This window comes from Euprymna scolopes, chromosome 2, assembly GCF_053919585.1.
Source record: "Euprymna scolopes isolate OS-2025 chromosome 2, ASM5391958v1, whole genome shotgun sequence".
Classification (NCBI taxonomy): domain Eukaryota; kingdom Metazoa; phylum Mollusca; class Cephalopoda; order Sepiida; family Sepiolidae; genus Euprymna; species Euprymna scolopes.
The window spans coordinates 58,190,401-58,213,827 of record NC_136483.1 but is presented as its reverse complement, the minus strand read 5'-3'; the positions used below and the strand labels follow the sequence as shown (position 1 = coordinate 58,213,827).

At 30.4% G+C, this 23,427-nt stretch overlaps 1 protein-coding gene across 2 annotated transcripts in view; it reads left to right on the top strand.

Annotated features, from left to right (window-relative positions):
• Window positions 1-23,427, top strand: part of LOC145291508 (uncharacterized) — a 783,169-nt gene that overhangs the window by 609,196 nt on the left and 150,546 nt on the right. For both annotated transcript variants that reach the window (XM_080137475.1, XM_080137464.1), the window contains exon 7: window positions 21,608-21,625. In XM_080137475.1, the coding sequence (XP_079993601.1) occupies window positions 21,608-21,625 (18 nt within the window). The remainder of the gene's footprint in view (window positions 1-21,607; window positions 21,626-23,427) is intronic.

Sequence of the window (23,427 nt, the reverse complement as noted above, 5' to 3'; positions counted from 1 at the left end):
AAATAAGGCCACCTATTATTTCAACACATTCGCAGAAAAAATAAGGTTGATTCACTCCTATGCAAAATAGAATTCAGGTAGAGGAAGTACAAGTTAGTTAGACTTTTGTCTAAGAGAAACCCTTCTATTAGCTAATGGAAACATTAACCTGTGGGCGGAAATAACAGCGAATCTGATTGGTAAGCTAACTAAACTAAACACGACATGTATATATAAAAACACCCAGTAACACAAACTGCATGCATTTAACGATTCTCTATAGGGATGAAACACAGAAAACAATATATTAATTTCCATATATGTTTTCATAACTTACTACTTAGCTCTACTCACGTATTGAGCACTGTTGTAGTAAATACTGAAAATCAATCAATAAAATCTATCTCCTTATATATATATATATATATATATATATATATATATATATATATATATATATATATATATAGAGAGAGAGAGAGAGAGAGAGAGAGAAAGAGAGAGAGAGAGTATGTATAGCTTATTGTTGCACAATTGAACTATTTGAAGGAAATTTGTGTTTTAAAGATTTATATTTGAATAGAAAATTTTATTTGAAACAATATATATATCGAGGCAAGTCTGGTTAAATACGGCACATTTCTTTTTTCTCAATTTTTCTGTTGATTTTATTCGATCTGCCGATCTCTTTTTTTTTAGTTTCAGTTTGTAAATTTTGTATTACGTAGGTAAGGGAATTTTTACTCAGTCATTTTGTTCTAGCGGTTTCGATCTGTTTTGTATTCTTCCCAAGAAAAAATAGCTGTGCAAATTAAATCTACTTTGTCAGTAAATTAGGAATTTATCTTGTTTTGAAATATATACAGTGCTAGATAATTGCGTTACTTTTAAAATACTTAAAATATCTATTGGGCTGTGATTACTGTGACTCCAAATATCAGAAAATAAATTATATATATATATATATATATATATATATATATATATATATATATATATATATATATATATATATATATATATACAGTGATGATCATATTTATTGGCACGGTAAAATAAAAGTTAAATTTTGTCTAATAAATTCTAAAAAAGGGATTAAATTAAAGAAAATAACAAAGTATATTATGTATTTTTAACTGGCCTTTCCGATGCAGCAATGGGATTTTGGAAAAAATAAATAACAAAGGAACAACAAACATAATTGCAAAAAACCCTTGTTCCAAATTATTGGCACGGTTTATTTAATAATCAATTGTATAGCCTTTGGCCTTGATTACCTTCCTCAGTCGCTTTTCATAGTTTAAAACCAAGTTGTTGCACTCTTCAGTAGTAATTTTAGCCCACTCTTCCTGACAATAATCCTCCGATTGAATAAGATTCTTAGGCTTCCTTTGCATTACCCTCAATTTTAATGTTCTCCATAAATTTTCAATTGGATTAAGGTCTGGGCTTTGTGATGGCCACTCCAAAACATTAATATGATTGTCCTCAAGCCATTTCTTAGTCAGTTTAGCCGAATGCTGTGGGTCATTATCTTGCATGAACCACCAACGACGACCAAGTGAGAGCTCTTTAGCAGAGTCTTTCAGGTTTTCATCCAATATTTTAACATAATCTTCCTTTTTTATGCTACCTGTGACCTTAACAAGTCGCCCTGGTCCAGAGGCAGCAAAGGATCCCCAAAACATCAAACTGCCTCCACCGTGCTTCACTGTGGGTATGGTGTTCTTAGGCAGGAAAGCTTCGCCAGATTTTCTGTAAATATAAGACACTTTATTATGGCCAAATAACTCTATTTTCGTTTCGTCAGTCCATAGAACACGTTTCCAGAATGCAACATCTTTATCAATATGACGTTTTGCAAAGGCTAGCCTTGCTTTCAGGTGCATAGACTTCAATAAGGGAGTCTTTCTCGGACGACATGCTTTTAAACCAGCTCTCTTCAAAACTCTACCAACTGTATGTCGAGATACATTCACTCCAGAGGTGCTCTGTTCATCAACAAGCTCCCCAACAGAGATCCTTGGGTTTTGTTTTACTTGTCGAACAATTTTCCGTTCATCTCTTGGGGAAAGAATCCTTTTTCTCCCTCTACCCTCTAAACTCATAACGTGGCCTTGCGATTTGAACTTGTTTATTATGGCTCTAACAGTGGATTTGGGAAGGTTTAGCTTCTTTGAAATCTTATCATAGCCCTCCCCATTGGTATGGCATGCTACAACAAGCTTCCTGACGTCTTCGCTGTGTTCCTTAGTTTTAACCATGGCGATTGAAAATTATAATTTAGTCACTTATAATAGTTTAAATAAATCGCTATCTAAAAATTATCTGAAAAAAATTATTCACTGAATTAGCGTTAAACAAGCATAATATGGCTATAAAAAAGTTCAGAAAGCACGTAAACCGGAAATTGATTGATATTATACTGATACTAAAAGAAAAACAAAGCCGTGCCAATAATTTTGAACAAGGGTTTTTTGCAATTATGTTTGTTGTTCCTTTGTTATTTATTTTTTCTAAAATCAGATTGCTGCATCGGAAAGGCCAGTTAAAAATACATAATATACTTTGTTATTTTCTTTAATTTAATCCCTTTTTTAGAATTTATTAGACAAAATTTAACTTTTATTTTACCGTGCCAATAAATATGATCATCACTGTATATATATATATATATATATATATATATATATATATATATATATGGTCATCTATTGACAACTGTCTCCATCAAGATTGATAATTTCATGTATATATTAGGTTGGTGCAAAAATAATGTCGTTTTTTTTCGTTCAACTATATATAAAAACGACATTAATAATAATTAATAAATAAAAAGAACTGTATTAACATAACAACTAAAATATGAACAAAATTTAAGAGAACATATCTTAGCACACACAGGTTAAAACAAGATCATCTTTTAATACATAAAGAAGGATTGGTTTTTCTCTCCCAAATTTAACAAAGAAAAGTGAAATAGAAAGCCGATCTTTGTCTGATAAAAGCATGGCTGTTGGCACGTGAAAATTAGGATCAGAATAACAAAGAGTCTGATTGGTTAACTAGCAAACAATGCCATAGGTATATATATAAACATGCGGTAATATCAGTTTTACGCATTAGCCTGATGAGTCCTTACAAGGACAAAATGCAGAAAATTTTGTGTAACTTAATTGCCATATATATTTTCATAACTTACTACATATACACACACGCAAATATATATACAAGTGTGTGTGTTTTTCTTAAATTTAGAAAGACCTTTTCTACTTGGCTTTATGACCCCAGAAAATATTTATTGGGTCACCAAGCAAGTCATCTTGTTCTATTCAAAGAAACCTTGCTCCACAACATTATACAATAAATATAGTATGTGTGTTTGTAATTTACTAAATTACTGTGATCCGTTGAGTAACCCATTGATCTTGGGTTAAGTTGGTTGAGTCAGAAAAGTGTAAGTTTGCAAAGCTAGTTTTATGTAAAAGGTTTTTGTTTTTTTTAATTCTACAAGTTAATAAACAACAGGAGAGTGACTGAAGCAAAATTGTATAAAATAAGAGGGTCAGTCGTGGGGAGAGGAATTAAACAACATGCAATGAGAGAGGGTGAACGTGATATATAGAAATTTAGTAATTAGTTAATTGTAAATTTCAACTAATTAGAAAATTTAGGTTAGAATGGAATTTTTCAAGCGTTACTTAATCCCAGGGCTGAAGCATATTTTAGCTTGTATTTTTTTCGATTATATATATAGTAAAAAGTCCTTAGAAAAACAAACGTTGATGAATTCAGTTCAAGAAAAGTAATAAATACTAATAGAGCATTACTAAAATACCACATTTTTATATCTAGTCTCTATTTACTTGCCTCCCCAACAGGGCAAATTCAGACAAGGTCGGATTTTAATTTGGGAAAACTCCAGCTCCCAAAAAGGAAGAACTCTGGATTAGGCCAAAAATGCAAAACTGCAACTCTCTAGAAAGATTTATCTTTCACTAATCGAGGGCATGAAAGAAGAAGTGTAGTATCAAAACAGGTACTACACTTTGCACCTATCTAAAAGGCGAAGGAGTTTCTATTTACCTATTTCTCAACGGGAACAAAGTTAGACTCAAAGTCGGATTTCAATGAGGGAAATCCAACTCTCCAAAAAGAAATACTGTATTGAGACAAAGATACAAACTTGCCTCCGTATAAAAGTATTTCTCCACTATATTTTGTTCCTAGGCAAAAGGACAAGGAATTTTGTTTATCTCCATTTTGTGGTAGGAAGATGTGACACAAGATTGGAAAGTGGGAATCTGAAAGCAGCACTCTAAAAGAAGAGAGCCCTGACTAAAAGGAGAGTGACCCTGAAAAAAATTGCATGTGCAGCCTCGTCAGCATTATTCGATAAGGACGGCTCTCGTGATTAACAATATTCTAACCCTTTCTCAAAAGTCGAGAAAATAAAACCTGGGAAGGTGGACCAAGACCATATTTACAGAGAACAAACCATCCCCAAAAATGGCCTAGACTCAGAGGATCTGATTTTGGTATGAGCTAACCCCGAAAGGTTGAGTCTTTGAGTATTGTTTTTTGTTTGTTTTTTCTTTTGCTAGTCTAAACAAAGCAAGATGTAATGTCCTAATTAATGATAACAAAACTAAAACGCGGACCTCCACGTGGATGTTAGTAAGAAAATCTAAGCTTTTATCCTCATTAGAATTTGATCTGGAAAAACAATATTATGTTAATCCTGAAATTTAATTGGACGAGTGGCGATAAAAATCACCAATAAAATTGAAATTAGACTTCATTTGTTTGTTTTATTTTATTCATGAATTTTATATTTGAGAAATAAAATCAAGTCAGTTTTTGTAATCTCGCCCCCCCCCTCTCTCCTCAACTCGTTTCTTTTGTCTGCATCCGTTTTAATTGGTGGAAGGATAATTCCTGATTTTCATTATGATTCCATGCGGATTAGATAATAACAATAATGGGAGGACAAATTAGACACAATGCATTATTCATGAACAAATATTAGAAAAGGAAAATCAACCTGCCCGGATTTTTATTCATTACCAGTATTTTATTTTGTCTCTGGCTTGAACTTGATAGATACAGCACATAAATCGGACTTCCATAATACCCATAGAATACGAGCATCAGTGAAAGTACATTTTCATATCGTTCATCAATTAAGAGAAATAATTGTAGTCGAGATGGATGCAAAAAGAATTGGTGTCTTAGGCAAGTCCTTATATGTACATCCTTCTGACTTGATAATTTTAATAACGTAATGTCAATTAACAAACCGATTGGTACAAAGTTACTAACTCTCGAAACTCGACTGATAACATTGTTTTATAAATAGAAGTTTGGTCACATCTTTAGAAAATATTATTTCGTAAAGTTAATTTGAAAATTTAGAAAATCAAATAATGTTTTAAAATATAAATTGTTTTGTAAAATTATTTGATTTTCAAAAATTTTCAAATTAACCTTACAAAATAATTTTTCTAAAGACATTATTAAACTTATATTTAAGATTAGCGCCAATCATACAAACAGATCGTCTTCAAACTGACAACAATCGTCAATAACACCCGATGTATCCTTTTCTCTCTATATAAGTAGCTGCCTCGTCAGGGTTAATATCACCAGCAAAATGAAGAGAGAAAAAATAACAAAAAACAAGTCTTCTTTAAAAACATATTTTCTACCGAAAGTCTTCGAAAAAAACAAAACAATTTTAATCATTTAATAAAATATTTTAAACCATTATTTGGCTTTCTAAAATTTCCATATTAACCTTATAGCTTTTATATTGTAACCTTATTATTCCATCCATACAAATGATCAATTAATAGTAATAGTAGGGCTTGATCTCACCTACCTCCCGTCTTTCTACTCCAACTCTCCACTTTAGTTTTTTCTTTATTTTTAACAAGATTTCTCCATCAGTCTCCTATCGCTTTGCAAACTCCTCTACTTAAAATACTTGAAACAGTAATTTTAAATAATAAATACTTCATTCATAATTTTGTTGCAAACCGGTAACTTTTTTCCAAAGCTTGCAGAACTATTCTTGCTGACTGTTTTCCTCCTACTTATAGATACTTGTTAGCTACTTACAACAAATGTCATCACGCCTTGCTGGAGAAATAAAAAATAATAAACTGAACAAAATCGATCTCGTTTATTTATATAGATAAATAAACACATTAACGTTTTGATAATTTCGGTGCAAAAGAAATTTAAATTCAAATAAAAATACATTATTTTTTGACAATACACCAATAATAGCAAATAAATGTTTTTTTTTTAATGACATTGGCTGCTACGATTTCATTGGCTCGGTGTTTTGGCACCTTTCAGCATTTTACATAAACTGGCAGAAAAATTTCCACAACATCATGGTCCTTATTCTGCATAAGTACTTTTTTCTGGAGCTGATAGAACTATGACAACTAGTGTAATTTTGGAATTTTCTTTCTTCAAGATTAGTTGTTATAATTTTTTTTAGATTGTAGCCTACCTTACTATTTAGCTCATAACATAACAGGAAATGTAGATTACACTTATTCCAAGTATATTAGCAAAAATGTTATAATTTAATCCAGATATAATCTGAATACCGCACACCAAATGTACAATTCGTGGCAGCAATAACAACACCACCCATACTTTTTAAAGAATTACAGAATTCAGATATTGCTTTTTATTGATTAAATTGGTCACAAAAAATTCATTTGCATTTACCATGGTAAAAAAAAAATAAGTTTTACCTTTTCATAAGTATTGGCTGATTTTTTTTAATTTGTGAAAAATAAATTCAATTAAAATGAAAAGGAACTTATTTCCATTTGACAGGTTAGGAATTAATTAAAAGCTAAAAAAAAAAAAACAAAGAAAACCCCTAGCAGATATAATAAACAAAACCTATAAGTATATTTTCGACATATACAATGAATAACAGTGTGGAAAAAATGTGTATAATTATGGAAACTTTATTCAGTAATTCCAGTGGGACAGTTAAAATATGGATGACTATATATCGCTCAAGATATATTAAAGTATAGATTTCCGAGATCCCAAAGATTCTCTAATTCTACAAGATGCACCTGAAGATGGTCGGAGGTTACATCAGCCAAAATGTTTCAAGAATAGCATTCTTTAATACCAAAGTCTTTAATATCAAAGTATGATTTTGATTTATTTTTCTTAAAAAATCCATCGTGTTGGTATAGATAGGAAGAAAGGTGGTAAGCAAAGAACCAATTAAAATAGAATAGGAAAAAGTAATACAGAATCATGCTTCTTTGGATTCGATATTTCGTTTCAGTTATGAAACTTTGTCAAGAATGAACTAGAAATAAACCTGTTTCTATATTTATGCTTTCATAATTGAAACGAAATATCAGATTTTATGTTAATTTTTCTCGAGATTCAAAGTTTTTATTTACTATAAATTTTGAATTGTTAATACTTGTTTTCAAACTTTCCCAATGATTTAATTATATTATTTCTACTTTCTATTGCTAGATAATAAACTAAATAAATAGTTGATTTTTCTTTTATTTAAAACTATTTTTCTTTTTTTTTTTTAATTTTTCAAACTGATCGGGAGTTGGTGGGTAATATTTGGCATGGGTGTGAGAGAGTTTTGCAATTGGACGTCCCTGCCTCCTCGCCACACTCGAAACTTAATCAAATCGACAGACTCCATTATTTGAGCCGGCCTGTCTTACAAAACCATAATTTATTCCCTCTCTCTCTCTGCCGGAATAATTTTCATAATTATGTGACAAGGTCTGACAGATATTGAATGAAGACACACACCTGATTGAATTAAACAATTCCACGTGCCAAATGGGTTGAATTATGACTATTAATATTTTTGAAAATAAAACACAAAGTAAGAAAGAAAAAAAAAAACAAGAAAAAACAACAAGCGAGAATCGTTTTTGAATTTATTTCCGTTAATTGTTTCTCTCCCCGTGAATATGCATTGCCGATTGTCTTGCAAGATATTGTCTTGGGGATTTCAACACAAATCACCCACAAACAAAAAACAAAAGCGATTTCGACGTTTAGAAAAATCTTCTTTTTATTTGACTTCTTTTTTTAAGCTTGTGTTTTTTTTTTGTTTTTTTGTTTTTTTTGAACAACATTTAATTTATTGGATTAATTTTAGCAATATTATTTGTTCTTTACACTTGCCTGTATACAAAAAGAATAATAACTTGATACAAACCTTCAGAACTTAATTGTTTGAATGATAAAGGTTGATTATCAGAAAATAAAACAAAAGGAAAAACGAGTATTTGATCGGTGAAATATGATAATAAAATGTAAAGAAAATATTTGGGACATTCATCGTTTGATTTCCTTTATGAGAGTACATTTGAAATTAAGAGTCTGCTTATTTACAAACGTATACAACTATAAAGCTTGTGGTTGACAGGACGAGGACAATTTACAGCTATAGATTAAATATATAGAGTTCCTGAGTTCTGCATAAAGAATCTTCAGTTCGATATGATACACCTGAAGAAGATTGGAGGTTACATGGACAAAGGCCAAGATGAGAAAAAGCAAAATGTTTTTCTAGACAAGTTCTTTTAATGGAATGAAATGTACATTGAAACCGTATTATTTGGATTATTCGGACTACTATTCTCATTATGAATGTTATTCACAGAACGTTTCGGCCGGCTTAACCTCCAACATTCTTCAGGTGTATCTTGCCGAACTCAGGCATCTTTCTGTCAAACTCAGAATTTAGAACAAAACCCTTTATTTAATCAATGGAAATCGTCAACCATGACTGAGTAAAAGTCCTGAGTAATTCATAATTTTATTTTAAGTGTCACCCACCCAGATAATTGAACTTTTAACCTCCATAAGACTGTAAATTACAACTGAATTTTACCAAGTACTTTATTCCCTACGCCACAGGTTCTTGTAGATCAAATAAAGGGTTTTGTTCAAAATTTAGTTTAGCAGAAAAATTCCTGAGTTCGACAAATTACATCTGAAGAAGGTTATAGGTTGCATTGATCGAAACGTTGTATGAATAACACTCCAGATTGAGAACAAAAATCCGAATAATCTAAATAATGCAAATTACCAATCCTCATCTTAAAAATTCAGAAACATATTGTAACCAGCATGCATCTGGGTTAATACTTTAGTCTGTCTCATATCATTTTACAGTTATTTAGAGTTAGAGAAAATTTTCATATTTCCTTCAAAAACGCTTTATTTACAAACAATCGTTTCTGCCAATTTCAAGAACATAAATGTTCATGATACACATAGTATCACTAATATTCATGAGAAGATCTTAACAATGTATAAAAATTCCAGTCAGGCTGAGAAAATGAAAATACATCCAACATTCATTTAACTTATACGTATTTGCTCTTCACTCAGAATTCAAACCTTATTTAGCTCTTTTTTTTTTGCAAAGACTCATATTGTATTATGCTTATGATATCTGTCTTTCTTTCTTGCTTACAGTGTTCATATTTAATCGATAAAAACACACGCCAAAGTTTATATATAACTAATGATTATTTTTAACTAGCTGCAATTATTTCAATTACCGCCTTTTACGTATTTTCTGTTTCTCATTTTCTTTATTTTTACACCTTTTTCTATATTTTCTTTTGTGTATCACACACACACATATTTTTAATTAAAAGTTAAAATGCTATTAATTGATTAAAATAAGAGATATCTAAAAAGATATAATTAATAAATACTGTGATATCAAATGAGTGTCTTATACTCCATTAAATAAAGCATATCTAAACTGTTGTGGTTCCAGTGACTTAACTATTATAAATTACAAGATACACTTGATATTACTTGTTCAACATGAGATATCAGAATAATATAGGTTGTAGAGATACAGATGGGTTATAAAATAAAAGATTATGGTTTATATCAGATTAAAGATTATGATAAATTTCCGATAAGACACTTGAGATATCTGTCAGATATAGGATTAAAATGTCTGTCCATCACAAGATATAACGAGACCCTCACACGCACATGCATAAACACACACAAATATACATATGAATGTAGAGGGAAAATCATGGGGTCTCTCTCGGTACCTAATGTGGTTAAAAATAAGTATTTTCTCTCTTTCACATTCTCCATTTGCTTCTTAATAATCTTTGAATGCTTTCTCATGCAAATCCTGAAAATAGAAAAATGGTAATATTATCATAGAACTGTCATTTCTTTTTTACCTCAGAATCTTAACTCTCTTGTGTGTGCGTATATATATATATATATATATATATATATATATATATATATATATATATATATATATATATATATATATATATATAAGTGACGGTCAAATGTTTATGTAAATAGATATTTGAGGAGATATTTTGTGGGCACCGATCCAATAGGCCAGAGGGTAAAACTGCCGACTATCAACTTGATGACTGTAGGTTCGAACTCTGGTTTGGGATGCATGCTAGCCTAGCTACACTGAAGAGCTGTAATTCAGCAAAACAGTTTGTCTACAGATGACTACTAGTGTGTGTATATATATATATATATATATATATATATATATATATATATATATATATATATATATGGCATAATTACTGAATTACTGTCAGATTACTGAAGTTAAGCAACGTTGAGCCTGGCTAGTATTAGACAGGTGACAATTTGGGCATTTTAGGTGCTGTATGTGCTCTCTGCTTCTCCCAGCATTGTTTCCAGTCGTCTTGAAACTCTACTTGATATATATATATATATATATATATATATATATATATATATATATATATATATATATTTGGTAATGAAACACAAAAATATTTTTATAAAGCAACTAAGCTCTACTCATGACACACTAGTGAAGTAACTACGGAGTAAAAAATATATATATATACTGTATTATTTTTTAATGTGTCCCGGCATTGAAAATAGAAGAACCTAAGAAACGTTTGTATTATTTGGATTCTTTGAACTACTGTTCTCATCTTGAGTGTTATTTTCTAAACGTTTTGGTTGATGTAGCCTCCGATTTTCTTCAGGTGTATCTTGTCGAATTCGGGAATATTTTTGTCAAACTCAGGGATCTGCATGGAATTTCAAACAGAGCTCTCTATTTAATCCACAATTACATTTTTGTCACCCATACTGTGGATCAAATCTTCAGCATCTAGAAGAGTGCCAATTTCCAATTGAATTTTGCCAAGTACTCTATCCACTATGCTAGGGGTTCTTAAGGACAGTTCTAGTATGAATTTTAGGAGCCATAAATCATATTTTTATGTAAAATCGTACTACTTATTATTATTTATTACTTCATATTACCATATATATATATATATATATATATATATATATATATATATATATATATATATTACATTACATTACATTTTCGATTTAATACGACATATTATTACTAATAAATTATAACTTCAATTTTGGTAAAAAAAAAAATAATGAAAATAAAAAAATTAAGAAAAATAGCATTTTTTTAATAATAATAAGTCATCACTTACTAAGGCCAAAAGCAATTCAAAGATAAAAGTTACTGAAATTGTCAGTTGGATAATGAATAATAATATAAGAGAATTAAAAACGATGAATGAAATGGACAAAATTTTATTGCTTAAGAGAACAGTTCAACAAGTATTTGTTGACACTGGACTTGAAGACAACCTGCAGAGAAGCAATCCCGTGTGAATGTGTTTCACAAGCGAAAATTTTATGGCAAGAAACTCTGTCCATGGAAATTCCATTTAGATTTTGGTACACAGAGGAAGAAATGAAAGCTCATTGAGGAACTAAAGATTGAAACTGTTGAGCACCTTCTATGAAAATAATGATAGAGTAGAGAAAGACTGGTAAGGTCTCTTCTGTAAGATATTGCCATGATCGTACCGGAACTGAATTGATGTAATAATCTAAAGGGAGTAGGAAATTGATCACGTTTGGTTTACTTTCGGCAGGCTTGTAACTCTCGCTTCTCTTATTTTGTTCTTTAGTTTTCGCATTCCATGAGCGAAGGTCTTGACAAAGGAGAAAGAATTGTTTTCTGGGTCAGAATCGATCCATCTGACATCTATCCTTGACTAATTTTTTAACACTGAAGTAATATATATATATGAGAGAGAGATATATTATGAGAGAGAGAGAGAGAGCTCCTTATATCAAGTGGCTTCATGCCTTAACTGGAGCAATTTCTATTTAAAAAATCATAGAAATAACAGTCAAATGTCAAGTCATTACTAAATGGTATTTTTTAAGATTCTCCAGCGAACACCTTGAGACCCAATTGCTAATAAGCGCGTAGAGAGAAAAGTAGTTTATCAATAATATCAAATGAAATCATAGCCACAATGGAAATGTTAGCTTTGAAAAGACAGCTACAATGGGAAATAGTTTTGCATCTTGATTGTTGATGATAAAAGCCAATAATTGTGACAACAATTGAAAATAAGACTGTAGATTGATTCGCGATCAAATCAGCCTTTCACAAATTATGATTCAATAAGATCTCTTAATTCTCATTTTGACTTCTTACACTTAATTGATATCTTGAAGCACCGGATGTGGAGAAAGGGCGTGTAAAAAGAGGAAGTGGACAAAGCAACACATTACACAAGAAGAGACGGAAATATGAAGAAAGACAATGAGAGAGGAAATGAGAAACATTGGGGAGAGGAGAGCGATTAAATGAAAAAGTGTGAGGAAATAAGGAGGAAAATAAAAATGAGAAACAATGAGAGTGAGGAAAAGATAGAGATTAACAAATAATAGAGAGAGAGAGAGAGAGAGAGAGAGAGAGAGAGAGAGAGAGAGAGAGAGATGCAGTAAATGAAAAAAAATAGAAACGTTAATAAATGAGAGAGAAATAAAAGGGGAATAATAGAGAAATAATAGGAAATGAGAATGAGGTATGGAGAAAGATATTTTAAATATGAGATGGTGGTTTTGTTTTACGGCACATTAATCTTTTTCGGTTTATTTGATGCCGAATCTAGTAATTTTGGGAAAAAATGTATGCTTCAAGTTCTTTATATTCTCAAATATTTATTCATGATGTTTGATTTGATTATTTTGTAGAAGAAAATTGTTTTGTTATGTATTTTTGTTTTGTCTTGGGGGGGGGGCTTTGCAGAACATGATTAAGTTTTGCAACGAGAAAGGAAAAAACAATAATATCAATGCTTTGCACACTTTAGGTCAGGAAGCAAGTATCTTCGGACAGCCTGATCTGGTAGTAACAAATGAGATGGGGAAGTAGGATTAAGAAAACAATGAGACTTTTTGTGCTCGATTTCTCGTGCCTTCCTCTCCATCAAATAGTATACTCTGCTTCTCTCTCTCTCTCTCTCTCTCTCTCTCTCGCTCTCTCTCTCTCTCTCTCTCTCTCTCTCTCTCTCTTCATTGCTTCCTCTTATTGAAAGAGTAAGAAAAATAAGACATATTAGGAGATGTTAAAGTAGAAGAAAGGGAGGAAAATAGAGACGTAAGGGAATAGATGAGTTGAAAGAGTGATAAATAGAAAAAAAATGAAAGGATATTCTTAAGACGCGTTCATTTACTCCACACATTCATATTACTTCAAAAATAAGCCAGCAGAGCTATGGAAGTACTATTTTAAATTGAAAAACAGATAGAGCCTCTTATTGAGATATTTGACACAACTAAATATGAATCTGAGCAATTTGCGATGAAATCTTATTTCAAAATAAAGCATGAAAGACAAACAATGCCTCTCACAGAAATGTAAGGATGCATTTAAAATGGAAGAAAGAAACAAACAAAGAAAAGAACAAAGAAAGCGAAGAAAAATAAGAAAGAAAAGGGAAGGAGAAACAAATTTGTACATTTAAAAAGAAATAAAAAGGGTCGTTAGAGAAAGAAGAAAACCAGTAAAAGATGGAGGGAGAAAGTGGGGGGGGGTGACAGTTGTAGCATTTATAAAACATAGTCTGACAACTGTCGTGACGATCTACATTGGCCCAATGAAGAATCCTTGGGAGGTAAGAAAGAGAGAGGGGAAGGAAGCTGAAATAGAGTTAAGATGTTTCAATTCAGGTTTCCTTGTCCGAATAGGCATTTTTATTAGACCCTTGCTGACATGAAGAACGTCTAACAAGATTGATAATTGATATAACCTATAAGGAATTAAGTGTGACCACAAAGAAGAATTGTGGGAACATAGACAAATCGATAAATAGTTGTTGGGGAGGAGGAGGGACAGACAAGTAGGGAAAGTCGAGTTGCATTGATCTGTGAAAATATGAACCAATTTTCAGTGTGTCATAGCTTCGACGCTTGCGTGCATTTTCGCAAAGCGCTTCACCATTGAAAGCTTCACAGTTCTCCAAAAAAGAACAAAGAAAAGATGAGTCCCTATTTAGTTGCCCATCACTACCACCATCACAAGTCAAAGTCAGGCACAAGGTTAGTTTGGTATCGCTTTACGTCCTTAAATTAAAATGAAGTAAAAAACGATTGACCATCAAACTCAAGATTAGTTGAGATTATTTGCATTCTTCGAATTATTGTTCTCATCTTGAGTGTTATTTTCACAACATTCAGGTTGTTATAACCTCCGACCTTCTTCAAGGTCGGAGATTATATCAACCCAAACGTTGTGAAAATAACACTCAAGATGAGAACAGTAGTCTGAATAATCCAAATAATCAATCCTTATCCCCAAAAATCAGAACTGTAATATGGAAGAATTTAAAAATTCAGAAACAAAGCTGAGATTATATTTTGAATGCTGAGCATTTGGGAAGTAAACAGAGAAAAATACCTTTTCATTTTGGTTAAGTGAAAGAGGGTACTAATGTTTAGCTATAAACATAAAGGTGCTAATATCTATTATTAGACTAAATGCAAGTTAGTCAATGATCATAGCCTTAAGAATACTTTATTAATTTGCAAAATACAGGCTGATATCCCATAATTTCGGGATTGAGTTATGTTTCAAACCAGAATGTTTAGCACTTCAGCCTTAGTCATTATTTATCTCTCCAGCGTCGTTACTGTCTGAGCTACTGACAGATGGGTATAAAAGGTTAAAATTAAGCAACTTTGAACAATGAATGCTTAATTTTGCGCATACGCAAAGGTAATAGCAGATTTACCCTGCCAAGGTTCAATTGTTTTATTTTCAATTTTGACCCCTTAGCAGCAATTTTTGCCGGCTAAAAGCAAAATCAAAAGTGTGCTACAGGTCCGAATAATGTATATAATCTATATATCAAATTTCAACTCTGTAAATTCAGAAAGGAGTTCGCCAGTGACTTTTCACACACACATTGACAAGATCACACACACACACACATACATATATATATATCTCCATATGCTAAAAAGTTTTCATCTTAAATTCTACGCAATTATGCAGAATGTAAAAACGATGCGTAAATAAAATTCAGCAAAATAGTGAAATGAAACCAATCATCTAATAAGAAACCATAAATGAATAAGTAATTAATGTTGGGGTTTTTTTTTAAATATGTGCAACTTAGTTAACCTTCATGTAGTCGCTCGCCTATCCATGACTAAGTATATTAGGAAGTTCACTTTAGTAATTTATAAATAGAAAAAGTAAGTTATTAATATCAATGTCAGAGCAAGAAAAAAAACTTAAGTTTTTATATATATATGTGTGTGTGTGTATTAATGTTGGAACAATTAATCGGAATAAAGGATAAAAAAAAAATCAGAACTTTTTGAGGTATTAGAATCGGTATCATAATCAGAAAAAAGTTGTGCCTATTTTCAGATGCCCCAAAACGATTCTTTTTATTGTTTTCATTCGTTCAAAATTAAAACTTAATATGCCATGCGTTTTTGTAATGATAAATTTATGAAAAGCTATTAATTTTAAACTCTCAGAAAAACTAAAATCTGTAGAACACTTCGCAAGAATGATTATTACGTTTGTGAAAATGTATACACATATTATATGGGTTCATGTGATAATCAGACCTTTTTCACCTCTCCCCCCAAAAAGAAAAACTCTATATTTAGAAATTTAGAAATGGTAATTTAGAAAAAAATCAGTAATTGTATCAGAATCAGGAAAAATATTGGAATCGTCCCATCACTAATATATATATGAGAAAGAAAATTAAAACTGTAAGTTGAACTTTACAATCAAAATTTATTGTTCGACTGAATACTCCAAAAAAACAATTTACAAAGTCCTTATTCTGTGGAGTTTCAAAGAATGCTATTCTTATTATTATTCTCATCAGAGGACATAAAGAAATCAGCAAATTATATTTGTAGCAATGCTAGAATTTGCTAGTTAAGGCAATTCGGTTGGGATTACATTTTCTATATATAAATACTGTTATTTATATTAGTTTGAAGTTTACCATTGCGTATATCAGGTAAACACTACATCCCTTTGTTTTCATTAATATATATATATATATATATATATATATATATATATATATATATGAGACTTCAACGGTTTCATAGCCGAGTAAATCAATGAGTCTCTAAAAAACAATTAGTTGAATTTTGATCTCAAATGTACACTGCATAATGTTTTATGTAATTAACAGCAAGGCATGAAAAGTGTTCATTTTATGTCAAAATGAATGCTTTTTACACACACACAAATAATGTGGACATATATATATATATATATATATATATATATATATATATATATATATATGACAAATGCGCATTTCTTTGTCACTTTATACAAATTCCACACTAAGTGTTTCTCCAATGCATTATTCCCTGATTATTTCCGTGCTAATTTCAAAAACACTTCACTCACTCTCTCTAGTTTCATTATAAGCAGCTTTCTTGTCTATAAACTCTCTTGATTAATACTGATTGGTTCTTCCTTCCTTGACTTATTGATTATTCGCCCATTACTCACACTCTTCATTCATCTGCACTGGTAAAGCTTTTATCCGGTTGTTATTATTATTATTATTATTATTATTATTATTATTATTATTATTATTATTATTGTGTGCCTCTTATTGTGGGATGACTCTCAATCAACCGGTGCCATTCTAGCTCTCTCTCCTGCCTCAGCACCCGTTTAGCTGAACCTCTAAGCCCAGATATCCACAAATTGCACTAACCAACAACCTCCACATTAGCACTCTCTCTCTCTCTTTCTCTCTCTCTCTCTCTCTATTTGATTGAATACTTTTCAACCATAAAAAGATCTCTTTTATAGAGACGGCACGGCATCCCTATGAGAGGCAATGCCTATCGATCGGTCAGTCTATCAGTTCATCTGTCACGCTTCAGTTTGAATAACATTTCCAATGGTCTATCATGTTTAAGTTTGAAATAGCATTTTTGTTAGTCTGTAATGCTTCAGTTTGATTAGAATTGTTGTTTGTCTTTCACACTTCAGTTATATATAGGAGTTTTGTTAGTCTGTCATTACATTAAAAATAGCATTTTCGTCACACTATCATGCTTCATTTGTTGAAATGGAATTTTTGCTGGTCTATTATGCTAGGTTTGAATTAGCATTTTCCTAAGTCTGTTACACCAGTTAAAAATAGAATTTTCGTTGATTTGTCATGCTTGTAATTCTTATGATGATTCTTAGATGTGTTAACGTGTATCTATAAAAAGCTTTGTCAATTTATTGGTCGATCTTTCAACAGCATTTTCATTGCTAACTGCACAGATTGAATGGACAGGTCTTAAGAATGTCTGATTTTACATAACTACTATCATTTAATACTTATTAAGCATAAGCATTACCGTTTACTCTGTCGTACAGTCTAAAAGGTATCTGATGGGAACAGTATCAGATTTATGAAAATCATCCTAAGAAGGAAAACCAGGCAAATCACGTCCACCAGCCTGGAAAGTTAGTCAGGAAAAAAAAAGAATATCCTATTTTGAATTCGCACATGGCTTAAATTTAGATATAATATTGATTTTCAGACATAGAAGATTGCATTTTATTGTAGTTTAGTATAATTCAAGGGAGATGACTCGGATATGGTTCAAGAGAGATAAAACTTGAACATTCTAAGCCAATACTGCTCATGTAATATTTCCATCTTACCGATTCCATTCAATCTGTGCACTTAGTGATGAAAATTCTATTTCAAACTTAAGTTTGATTAACAAATTGATGGATGGATGGACGAAACTGTCTATAGAGATGAACAGATGCATGTAAAAACTGTTCAATATATGATTTTCTTTTATTTTTTTATTTTTACTGATAGTCACTCGATGATAAGGATATTAATTACAATTTACCAAAATGAAAGAAAATCGGAAGATTCAAGCTACCATCATTTTATATTCTAATCTTAAAATGTCTCCATGTCATGTTTTTCTAGTCTTTTATTAATGTTTTTTGGACCAAAGTTCTATAAACTTTGAAATTCTTTAAAACATAACCCAAATTAAAAGACTCAACATGTTTCTTATATTGTGATGATTCCCTTTTTTTGCACACTGTATCAATAATTGTTTTATTTTTTCCCCTTATCCCGTATTCCTTGATCTAAGTAATGATTGGGAAAATATTCTTATTTGAAATAGGCTTTATTCAGTTTATATGACGTTGTCGTATAATTTATAACTTTCTTCAGAAGAGAAAAAGTTGTTATAAATTATACTGAAATGTTATATCAACTGAATGCAGACTATTTCGCATCATTATTTATATCATGCTGTCGGATATTTTCTCCCTTTTTTTCTGCATGTATTTATATGCACCTTTATATGAATGCACTAATACATACACACACACACACACATATATATATATACACCATACTTTGGGGCAATTGCACCAAATCCGTGAGTAATTGCACCAACTAAAAAAAGTGCTCTTTATATGCGTGGTTGCCAAAAGAGCACTTTTAGCTAGTTGGCGCAATTACCCCGGACTTGGCACAATTACCCTAAAGTATGGTATATATATATATATATAGAGAGAGAGAGAGAGAGAGGGATAGAGTAGTAAGTTATAAAAATACATATGACAATTAAGCCAAACAGAATTTTCCGCATTTCATTCCTATAAGGACTCGTCAGGTTAAAGAGTTCTTACAGAACTGAAAGATGGAAAATTCTGTGTAATCTAATTGGCAAATATATTTTTATAATTTACCATCTAGCCCTACTCACGTATGGAGTGCTATTGAAGTAAATACTGAAAATCGATTCATAAAATATTATACCTTCTTATAATATATAGATACATGAAATAAATAACTCATAAATAAATAAATATATATATATATATATATATATATATATATATATATATATATATATATATATATATTATTTGAAATGGGCTTATCTTAAAAGTTAAATTAGATAATACTAATAATAGTATTTTTCTATTCAAGTACATTTTATCAAATAAGATGTTCTTTGTCCACCCATATCTGTTGATCTTTTTGCCGGAACTCCAACCAACTTATGTAAGCAGGACGATAAAGTAAATAGAAATTTTCCAAAAGTCATGCTGTTGTCTTGACCCTTTCCATTCTACCCAAGCTATCGACCTACCTCAGCCATCTCCTGGAAGAATTGCAAATGCATGCATATAGTCTGATCAAATATAGAAAATCCACATGACAGGAAATTTCCTTTCATTTGAATGAAAATTTTTAAAAACATGAACCTAAAAGGGATTTGGCAATGGAATTTAATCAAAATAATTTACAGTCATAATCAAAAGTGCCAATGCACGATCGTTTGCTACAAGCACACAATGATGTAAAATTATCCTAAATTATAACCAATTTTAATGAGTGATTATTGCTAAATTAAGATAAACCATAAAACTTTTAATACATGAGTATTTGCTGCCCATAACATGATATCCAATGTCACTATACTATTTTTGCATACAATTTAGGTATTGGCCTGTAACGCCTTCGTCCAACAGACGACACATGAGTCTATGGCAGAGTGACCACAACAAAGTTCACGCAAGATATTTTAAGTCTATTGTCATCTGTAGAAAAAGTATTTTTCCAATGCTTAGATCTTAAAATTATGCAATGCTGACAGCCTTGTTGTCTTGAAACCTTGAATTTTGCAAAGAATGATCAACCGATGAGGTGAACACAGGATGCCTATCACGTCTATAGAAATATGTTTGAATATATATATATATATATATATATATATATATATATATATATATATATATATATATATATTCAAACATATTTCTAGACGACCCATGTAAATTATGCCTCCATGAAAAATTTGCTATCCTGTACTTTAAAGAACCCCAAAATCTATTAAACTGTAGACGAGAAACAGCAAACAACTGTATTCACAAAATAAAACTTACTCTAGGATAGCGATACAAAATAGCTTTTAAAACTAACAATAACAATAGAAAACAAACAAATAAATAAATTAAATAAACGATCACACATATATATATGTGTGCATGTATGTGTGTACACATAGGTATATTCATATATATATATATATAAAAAAAAAGGAAAACGTCTACCTTAAACCACTAACCTAGTTCTAAAACAGATCCTTTGTTCGATAAAATGCATGCCCATTGGCTGATAGGAAGGGGCGCGGTGGATACTAGAAAGCTGATTGGCTAACTAAAAATCCTCAACATATATAAAAGCAAGAAACAACCACAGAATTTGCGCATAAGCCTGACGAATCCTATAGTGGATGAAACACAGAATATTCAGTGTAGCTTAATCGCCATATATATTTTATAAATTACTATATATATATATATATATATATATATATATATATATATATATATAGTGTGTGTGTGTGTGCAGAAAAATGGGGAAAATATCCGACAAAATGATACAAGTAATGATTGGAAAAATCCTCTTTTGTAAAATAGAATTTATTCTGTATATTTGACATTTCTGTACAATTTATGCCCTCTTCAGATATCGAAAAGCCAAAAGAAAAAAAAGGTATTCATTTGGAAACAATATTAGAAACAAATAAAAGAATATTAAGGAGGACTAGAGGCAAAGAAAGCAAAAAACGAGCAAAAAGAGTTGTATTTGTTATACTATTACATTAGGAATTTCTCTATTCACTTGACTCCCTACTATGGCAAAATTAGACACAAGGTCAGTTTTAATTGTGGGGAAAATCCAACTCCCAAAAAAGGGCGTTCTAGATTGGAGCAAATGTTTTTTTTAATGCCTTAGTCTTGAGGAACTTTTCTTCCAATGACTGAGGATAGAATAGATAAAATGTAGCATCAGAACAGATTATTTTGTTCTCATAATAAATAGCAGCCTTTTGCTCTTGGGTTTTTCATATCTGAAGAAGGTAGAAATTGTACTGAAACATCCAATGAATTGAATAATACCTATTTAACAGATCGTTTCACACCTTATTTATGTCATATATTGATATATATGAGAGAGAGAGAGAGAGAGAGATGCATGTATGCACATGAATTGATGAGTATAAAACTGCAATTTCCTGCTTATGTAGATCTACATCCAAATAGATCTATTGATACATTAATTTTTTATTTACTTATACGTATATATATTTATTGACATCTATACTTATTCGATATTTACTAATGTGTATACATGACTTATAGGAAATATTTCCTATTTTCTTGCTCCAGAGCTTAAATATTTGCCAGGTGAGAATTCCATGTCATTTCTTTTATACAAAATAAAAGGGAAAGACATTTCATCCTTTTTGAAAGCATGAACATTCCTTCTTATTCTTCTTTTTCTACTTCTTTTTCTTTTTATTCTCCCAACGCTTAGATCTTCAAATCACACCAAATGCTTTCGGTCTCTACTTTTCTAGTCCATTATCTTGAAAACAATCTAGCAATTGAATTTGAATGCTGTTTTATTCGAAAGTTTTTCTTTTATTTTATTTCTTTTGTTTATTTACTTATTTTTTGTTATATAAAATGTTCGTATTTTATCTTAAAATGTTATTAAAAGTCAGACATAATTTGTATTTGATTGAAGAGTTAATATTATCTTGAAAAAAAGAATACAAAAATGATATAAATTATAAAAAAAATTATTTATTTTTTCCTCAGAAATGATTTTCAACTTTAAAAGTGTTTAATGAAAAATATTACAGATTATGCAATTGAGAATTTTACAAACAATCTATTTTTGTTATACAAGATGTTCCTTAAATTTTGATTCATAGAGAAAAATTAATAATAAAGTCTAACGTGCATTACATAACACTAGCAAGTCCATATATGTATTATATGATACTAATAAGGCCGAATACACATTAAATAACACCATCGAGGTTAACTTTTATTGCGTAATACTAATAAGAACAGCTATGTATTACATAACACTAATAAAACTAACCATGTATTACATAACGCTAGTGAGACCAAATATGGATTATAGACACTAATGATGCTAAACATGTATTAAATAACACTAGTGAGGCTAAATTTGTATTAAGGCCAAATACGTATTACATAACATTAGTGAGGCCTAATATATATTACATAGCACTGATCAGATCAAATATGCACTACATAATAATGGAAAACACAATTTAAGTTGAGCTAAATGTAACACTTGTTTACAATCAATTTGTAATCACTGAATCCAAAAGTTACACCGTCTGCTTATCTCATACTTCTTTTTTAACTGTTAGATGCCCTCATTTTTTCTTAAAATTCATAAACGTATTGCATCTACCAAATGTGTCTTTAGTTTGTAGAATTTTACAATGAAAAAATTAAAAATTGCTTTATTAATGTTCATTGAAATTTATTTTCTTAATAGAATAAATATTGTTACTCTAAGTCCAATTGTATGGTAAGCATTTACATTTATAACTTTTTCAAGTGTTTTCAATTTGTAGACAATGTCCCCTTATGCTCCATCATATACAACATATAAAGCTGGACTTAAATAGTTTTTAAGCTGAAATATTGGCATTTTTTAATACTGATTGGATATTTACATTGGTTATTGTTGTACCATGTTATTGGCACTAACTATAATAACATACTTTGTTAGTTTACTTAAAAAATTAGATTGCCCTTTCTTCCTGTGCAACTAGCAATACAGAAACATTTTTCCAATAAGGACTGTAAAATTAAAATCAGTATTTTTAATTCAAGAAAAAAATATTTTTCTCCCTTACAATTGAGATTTTATGTTTTATTCTGTATATTTTTTTTAAAATGTGAAAACACATAACAACTTAAAAACTAAAATTACTTAACTGCATCCTAAACAACGCTAAATAGGTAAAACTGGTTTATTACTAAAATAACAAATTTAGCTTTTTATTTGATTATCTATAATTAATAAAGAATACAGATGAAAATATAAAAAGCGTTCAGCTGATAAATCCTATTACTGGAAGTAAAGCAATAAAAGTATATTAATTCTAAGGATATATAATATATATATATATATATATATATATATGTATATATATATA